This window comes from Sarcophilus harrisii, chromosome 1, assembly GCF_902635505.1.
Source record: "Sarcophilus harrisii chromosome 1, mSarHar1.11, whole genome shotgun sequence".
Classification (NCBI taxonomy): Eukaryota; Metazoa; Chordata; class Mammalia; order Dasyuromorphia; family Dasyuridae; genus Sarcophilus; species Sarcophilus harrisii.
In genome coordinates this window covers 642493994-642502861 of record NC_045426.1, presented here as the reverse complement: position 1 = coordinate 642502861, position 8868 = coordinate 642493994, and the positions used below count along the sequence as shown (strand labels likewise).

Here is an 8868-nt window from a genome sequence, read left to right as displayed (position 1 = left end):
CATTATAAAGTTTGTGACACAAGATATCAACAGGATCATTCAGTAAAATACTTTTCATCTTCCTCCTATTTTATAGATAAGAAAAATAGGTCCCAGAGAGGATGCAATTTGTCCAAGGTCAATCCCAAATTCCAAACCAAGCTCTCTTTCCACTATGTCAGGTTGCTTTTACTTAGTTACCTAATTTTGAATTGATCATTTTCTAGAACTGGATGCAATACAGGCCATCTCTTTCCTAATATATTTGCTTAAATAATTTGTGTCCTTTTGGATAGACATTTATTAATAACGTGGGAAAGAGTATGATGTAATAAAATTGCTTTGATAGAAGTGAAGCACAATGGTACTAATTCTGTATCTTAACATTTATTTAATAAAGAGCCACCTATCATTAGGGATCTTGTCTTTAGTCTACAGGCAGCACAAAATACATACAAGAATACTCCCAAAGCTCTTAAATCAGATTACTGAATTCAAATCTGCCTCAGCCCAGGAGGCAGAGATGTGTGGATCCCTGGAAGAAAGAGATAAGGAAACTGGGACAGAGGAAGAATGGAAGCAAGACAAAACAATCTGATCAAGCTTCGTTTAATTAGTGCAATAGTACAGATATATGTCACACCAGGTAGCAAGAACTTAATACAGGGTGGGGGTCCTAGGCAAAGGATTGGTTTCTCGCCCAAGGATGAGCTGATCAGGTGTCTTTGGTCACTTAGGAAGCTCCAGGATGTGATTAGGAAATGTATTATCTGCCTATTCAAGGTTAAGGTGGTCTTTGGTCATGTAGGAAACTCCATGACGTGAATAAGAGATTCCTATTCAAGGTTAGGGCAGTCTTTTGGAATGTGCCCTTAAGTGGCCTTAGATTAGTGCCAGCTACCCACACAAATCCTGCCTATAATTAATTACAACTTGTGTGATCTTGATCATAGGAAGTCATAGAACTTCCTGTTTCCTCAACTACTAGATGATGGGGATTGAACTAGATGGTTTCATAAAAACCTTTGCAGTACTACATCTCTTCTTATTCTAAAAATAAAGTTTGAAGATAAAAGCAGACTATTTTTTTGAACTGGTGCCAAAATAATGTAAAGGGTATTTTTTCTCGTGTTAAGTCTGATGCATGATTATTAAGTTTCTGCTTGAATACTCTCAAACAGAGGCAGTCCATTCTGCTTGTAAATATCTCCTTTTGTCATAAAAATTGTCATGTTAAAACAAAATCTGCCTCATATAATCCCTCAGTATTGGTCCTAACTCCACAGATTTTCTTGCTTCTTGTACTTCCTGATTTATATTGACTATGCTTGACTAAGCCAAGCCATGAGCATTTTAATAAGCACCTACTATGTGTCAGGCACTATGCTAAGGGCTAAATGTAACCCACCAGATAGCTGTAAGATATGAAATAAAGCTATACTCTTATTGTATGACAAACATCGTGATAATAGCAGCTAACCTCTAATTAACCCACATCAAAGATTCTTACAGAGTTTATGAAAATTATTTGCCTTTAAAAAACAAAATCATTTTCAGGTATCCCCCTAGACAAGAAAAAAAAAAATCAAACAGAGATATTTGCCTGGCTTTAATTTTGTTGCTGTTGACAGGGATAGTTCAGCAGATGGAAGTAGGATGGGGAAGTGTCAAGATTAGAGGGAAATTCTCCTACATATAAAGGCAGAGGTACAAAGTGGAGAAGGGGAAAGTCAGACAAATAGAGAAATGTTAAGTTCAATGTTTTACTACATCAGAAAAAAATCTATTTAACCAGAAATGTAAAAGAATGTATTTCATTATTGTCCAACTATTTAGCATTCTTGATGGTATCAACCAATGTGTCAAACTGAATAGAAGCAGTGCATTAATATTTGTTAATAAATTGTTTAATTTTAGTAGTAGGAATGGGAGATATTTTCTTAGGATGTCTTTAACTATCTTGGAGATAGTTTCCCCTTACATTTCAAAATAGGTTTCCCACAGAATTTAAAAATATATATCTACATATCTATATATCTATATACACACATATATATGCACACACACACATAAACACATGTATATATATGTATATACACACATATAATTTTAAAAACTATTTGGATGCAAGCCAAAATACAATATATTAATACAGTTTTCACATAAAACTATGCCACATCAGTGTTGACAGAATGTTGGAAATGTTAAATTCTTATTGAAATTAGTAAGAAAAGCCCAGTTGTTTCTTTGGTTGCAGGCTTGCCACTCTTGTGAATAATATTTAAAGTAGTAGAATGTGTCCAAAATATTCGCACTATTAACTTCATATGGTTTCCCTAGTTTGTATCCATTTCTATCATGCCCTTACATTTTTTTAAAAGTTCAATTGTGCTAAAGAAACTTTTTGAAAGCTATAAAGTGCATATTGCAATCTCTACCAAAAGGGTAGAAATACTCTTTGGAGGATAAAAACCCATGCAGACAGTTTTCAATTTATCTCTCTCATGACAGAAGACGTGAGAAAATAAGATATATTTTTCAAGAAGTAACAAGTGGGCAATTCCATTATTTTATCTGCACTAGTGTAATTGTTCCTGCCTCTAAAACTCACTAAGAGAATAGGAAATATGCTATATTAAATTGGAAAAGCTATTACCTTTACCAACTTTGCATTACAGGAGTTTTTTTGTGCATAGTAAGAGGACTCATTTAAATTCCCTAAAGACGTTTTATCTTTCATCTAGCCTGTCATCTGTCCTGGGAAGCTGTAAGTTTATCTAATTCCTAAAACTTTAGTGAAACACTGTCCTTATCTTTATACCCCATAAAAATACTGATATTTGAATAATAATTAACACCTTGGAGTGGCCTTCAACAATAATAAAATTGGAATCCTACTTTAATTGTGTCTATTTCAATTGGATTGGAGGTTCAGAAACAAAAGAAAATTTCAAACCCCTCAGAATATATTCAAAATTGAAATTAATATATCTGAATTTTCCCTTCTAACATAAGTTTCTATCAAATTGCCAAAATAGGAAGTTAAAATAAATATGTGAAAATGTGTAATTATAGGAAAAACAATCATCTGAACAGAGCATGAAACTACAAAGTAGCTTATTTATTCAGTAGGAATGAAAACTAAAATGTTTTATATTTTAAATCTGGATAATATCCATCTTCTCCTAGTCAAGACATATGTAACGTGACCCATATGCGTGGATCCCTGCACTATGGAATCACTTCAGATGAACAAGTAGGACTTGGCCAAAGAAATAAATGAGAGCAGCTCCAAATGGATTGACTGTTGAAAACAAGAAATGCATGCTGCCTCAAATATGACTTTATTTTCCTGCAATGTTAAGTGAAAAAACTTTACTCAATATTTCTTGACCCTATAGCTGTGGTTGTCTTCATTAAAAAAAAAGAAAGAAAGAAAGACAATCACTTTTGTTTCTCCACCTCTGAAGCAAATATATTATGAAGAAAAAAAAATTTCTTTTATTGAACTCAATGATCTCTTCTACTGTTCCAGTCTTTTCGAGCTTATTAAGACCCCATTTTATTCTCTATCAAAGAGAAGATGTAAGAGAGATGGAAGGACAGAATAGAACACTACTGTGAAATTCATTATTGAGGATTCAGAAAAGCACCTCAGAGTATACTAAAAGAACTCAGTCAAAAATGATTCCCAAAAAAGGGTCAGGGTAAGGAGGAGAGAATATTCAAATCCCAGTCCTCCAAAAATATTGAATTAGTCTCTAGTTCACATTGTCGCTACACTTTAATTTACTTCAGGAAATAAATGTTCAAACTAATGTTCTTGACTAAAGGGAAGATGCTCAGATAAACACATAGGTTTACAGGTTAATAGGTCAACAGGGTAACAATATTCACCTGCATAGTTTAGGTAGGGTGGGGTAGGAAGAGCTTGTGAATCTTAAAATTGCCCAAATTTTTAAAAAGGACTTCATCCCTTATTTTAACACATTATTACATTACTAATTTTGGTTATTGGTCATCATTCAGGAAATCTGTCCCACAAGAATTAGCATGAGGTGACTGGTGGTTAAGCTGCTTTTCTCAATCAGTTGACTTTCAAAGCTGAGACCAAATTAAAAATGGGTGCTATTGACAAAGATCAGATCTCCTTGTTTCTCTTTAGCGGCTGGCCCACTATCACCATGACATTCTGCTTCGATGATAATTGCAGCTGTGTCATTTCGACTTAAGCCATCACTCCTATATGTTGCAGTTGGAGGACAACCATTGGGCTCTGCACAAACATTGATGTGAGTAAGGGATTGCATCTCTGGAGGGCAACAGAGATGATTCACACATGCTTTGGAGATGCACGGTGAGTTACAGAGGAGCATCAAGTCCTGATCCAAGGATTCCTCCTGGTCTACATATTCTGGCTGGATGGTTACATTATGGATCCCTGCACTGTGGAAAATTTCTCGCATTTTCAAATTGGCATCTTGGTAATCTTTGCTCCTTTGGCACTTGATGTGGAGAGTGGCAATGTTCTTCCTACTTCCAAGTTCCCAGATGTGCATTTCATGTATGCTGCTAACACCAGGTACATTGGACAGCTTGCCCACTAGAAGAGAGAAGAACAGATAGTATACAGATGAGTACCAGAATTAAGAGTGACTATTTTATAAAGATATCAAAGAAAAATTATTAACCAATAGTTCTGTCCAACAGCACTACAATATATGGAGCCCATTTAAATGTTCCTATCTCAAATAACTTGTCTTGATTTAAATCAGCCCTCACCAGGTAAGAAAACACTTACCTCAGGAAATAAATGTTTGAACTAAAATGACTAAATAGGAGATGCTCAGGTAAACACATCAACAAGTCAACAATATTCAGCTGCACAGGATAGGTATAGTGGAAAGGGAATGGTTTGTGAATCTTCAAAATGCCAAAACATTTTTAAAAGGACTTCATCCTAAGAAAATTAATTGTGCTCTAAACAAATATCTCTCCTTATTTCCATAATATTTTAAAATTTTCAAAGCACTTTGTTTATAATAATCCAAGAAGTAAATCATACAAGTATTATTGTCCCATTATATAGAGAATGAAACTGAAACTCTGGATTAAACAGTCATTAGGCATTGCAATGGAAATTTCAATCCAAAGCCAGGCCTCAGTTGCCTCTAAGTCTACTATCCCTTTCACTAGAGCTTGCTGTATTGAAAAAAAAATTAACAAGTATTAAATGCCTACTATGTTCTAGCCATTTGTATTAGGTGTTATAGATACAGATATAACAAATAAAATTATTGCTACTCACAGAAAGCTTACATTCCAGTGGGGAGACAAGCACATATATGTGGAATAAAAACAAAATGGTTTGAAGGGGTGGGCATTAAAGAAAGGCTTCTTCATATAAGGCAATGTCTTGATTGTGTTCAAAGTGAATTCTCTTTTTCTCTGAACTCTCACAGAACATAACAATGCCAATGCCAATTTTTGCATGTCATGATAGCTTGCCTTATGCTGTTATTTAGCCATTTCTTATGTGCATTCTTTTGTCTAACTAGCTTGTAAGTTCCCAAAGGCATCATTCATTCACTCAAAAAGCATTGATTAAATGCCTACTATGTGTCAGACACTCTGCTGGTTGATAAAAATGCAGCTGCAAAAAAATGAAATAGTCCTTGTCCTCAAAGTGGTTTACATTCTATTGAGGGGAAAATGTAAGTACACAGAAAATCCAATACAAAGTATATATAGTATAGATACAAAATAATTTCTAGGAGGATCTCAGCAACTAGGGAGTAAACATAGATTTCCTAAGGTAAGCCTTACAGGAAACCAGAGATTCACTGTGGTAGAGGTAGTATAGGAATACACTTCAGGCATGGGGGCCAGTCTATGCAAAGGTATTATGGATCACCATCACAACCTCAGGGCAAGGTTGGGCCCATGCATAAGATTAATGACATTGCAGTGAAATAAAATAAGACAGGACTTTTAGATCTCTGCAGTTTTAGCTTATAATAAAATCTTTTCCCTAAGGAACAAGAGTTAAGGGAGAAAACTAATCAATATCATCCCAAGAGGAGATACTAATGACTCTGGAAGATATTTTTACAAATAACTTATTAACAACATCACAGGTAGGTACTATTATTCTGCCTCTTTTATAGTTGACGAAATTGAGCTAAATAAAAATCCAATGACTTGACCAGTGTCACACAGCTAGAAGACCTAACATTCTATCCATTGTGCCATCTTGGGCTTAAGAAATGTTGGTTTGGAGACCTGATGAATACAACAAAAATAAATGTGCACAAGCCAAGAAAACGACATATACTGTTAGGCTACTCCTAACTGGGCAGTACCTTTCCTTACCCAGTCACCACTCCCAAAGAAGGTTGCAGCAAGCAGACTTTATTTGGTACAGCTCATGATGTCTCTACTTCTCCCTCATCCCTTATCTCTTATATCTTCCCCCCAATTGTCCTGTTTCCCCCAGGTCACATTTCTCGGCAATAGTCCTTCCAGTGGAGGGGACTTCATGCCCTGTTTTCAGCACGTACTCGATGCATGACTGTGACTTATTTCTCTGGCTGGAACACCTACTGCACACCTGTCAGCAGAATACATGCCCGGGTGCCTCAAACCAATGCTAGTTTGTACTATTAGCCAAAGCATTGTGTTATAGGGGTCATGGAAAACGGGTGGAGTGGAAGGTTTCAGGGCCCAACAATATACAATGTAAAGGAAAAGAATAACCACAAAACAATGGTGAATGTTGAAAAATCACAAACAATTCTGGTTCCAAAGAAGATATGAGAAGACATTCCCATTCCCACCCACTTGCAGAGGTACAACATCCATGACTAGGGTACACTGCAGAGATTTTCAGATTTTTAAAAATGTATTAATTAATTTAGCTTATTTTTCCCTTTCTTTTTTCTTTAATTATATATATATATATAAAATGACTTTCTGGGAGAAGGAAGGGGAAGGATACTGGGGAAATTTTTGGTTATAGAAAAAAAAAAAGGCACACAACCCTGATGGCCTCAGTTCCTTATCTGTAAAATGAGTTGCCACAAAACACTCCTAATGGATTCATGAAGAGTTGCACACAACATAAACAAATGAACAGTAGCAGTAGAATGTGGAGAGGGAAAAAGTGGAATTGGGACAGTCTGAGGTCTGTTAAAAAAATCAGATATCCTGAGTGTATATTCATTTTGTAAACTATATCACAAAACACTGACTCTGTCTTATCAATATTTTCAATACCAAAATTAGAATGAAGAGATATTTTGTGAATTAAAATGTTTGCCACACTGAAAAAGGACACAATTTAAAATTTTACTAAATTAAAAACCTGTACTGTATGGAATATATTCCATTTTCATAGGGCAGTTACAGTTTGAAAAATGGCGTAATTATTTTCCCCTATCAATGTTTGGATTATTCCCCTTAAATTATTTTATTAACAATATACATATATATATTAATATACAATGCAATATACAAACATATATACTATATATATAGACATATACACAACCCACACACATAGACACATTCACATCTTGAACTCAGATTTATACCAAAGTCAAAACTAATACTTATAGGTTGTTTTTAACCCAAGGCTAAGCAAAAAAAAAAAAAAAAAAAAACAGATCAATCCAAAAAGAGGTCAAGAATGATCTGAATTTTAAACCAACTGTTTTCATGTGCTATAATAAACTGAGAACCTTTGCCATACTTAAATTTTCCCCAGAAATACCACACATATAATTTATGTCATTAACATTAAGAAAAAGTATGGCATAATGGATAGAGAGCTGGCCTTGAAGCCAGGAATACCTGGGTCATTTAACATTAATATGGTCTAGATGCACAGTAATGGGAATGTCCTCATCTGAGATTTCAATAAAATTGTAATTTCAATTCATATGTCTATCTGTATCATTAAAATTACATTGATAAAGGCACCACAAACTAAAAGTAAATTCAGCTTACCCAGTTCTTCCAAATTGATACCTTTAGGAACCATTTGTAGTAAGATGGATACTGTCTCCTTGATGAGTGGAAAAGCAGATGACAAAATGATGATGACCATGATAATAGTAAGGCTTGGATCAATGTAGCACTGCCAGTTACATGGTTTATCTCCCTCCAGAGGAACCATATAGGATATGATAGCAGTAATTACTACAATCACAGATCCCAGCGCATCTCCCATTACATGCAACAGAACAGCTATCAGAAAAAACAAAAACAAAACATGTGAAAATCACAAACGCCATCTCAAGCCTATCAAGATTTTTGCACACATTACCTTATGAGAAAAGTATGATGGCTCAGAAAGACATACAAATAAAGTCATTCTTTAGAGAATCAAGTAAATAAGCATTTATTATATACTAAAATACTAAGAAAAGCAAAAATGACACTGCCTTCACAGAGCATACAATCTAATCAGGGAGAGAAATTCAAATAACCATCTACAAATAAGCTATATAAAAATCAAACAAAAATAATCAACAACAATTGAACTTTTGAACTATGAACAATTGAAGGTAGTATAAGGAGAAATAAGAAAGACTTATTATAGCATTTCAGCTGGAACACGAAGTAAGCCAGAGAAGCTAGAAGGCAGGAATGAAGGGGAAAACTCCATGCATGGAGGTCAACTAATGAAAATGTCTGGAGTTTTAGACTTGGGAAGTAAAATGCCATCTGCATCCAGAGGAAGAATCATGAAGATGGAATACTATTCATATGAAGCATACTATTTCCAACCTTTTGGTTTGTTTGATTTTTCTTGTGTTTTTTTTTTTTTCCTTTTATTCTGACTATTTTTAAGAATATGACTAATATGGAAATATATTTAAAATGATT

General features: G+C 34.6%; 1 protein-coding gene across 1 annotated transcript; it reads right to left on the bottom strand.

The window, feature by feature from the left end:
• Window positions 1-2065: 2065 nt before the first annotated feature.
• LOC116420726 (zinc transporter 10-like) lies at window positions 2066-8260 on the bottom strand (the record flags this gene model as incomplete). Its single annotated transcript, XM_031947370.1, has 2 exons — window positions 2066-4582; window positions 7987-8260. Coding segments are annotated over 2 exons (762 nt in total), but the record flags the coding sequence as incomplete, so codon positions are not given.
• Window positions 8261-8868: the final 608 nt, after the last annotated feature.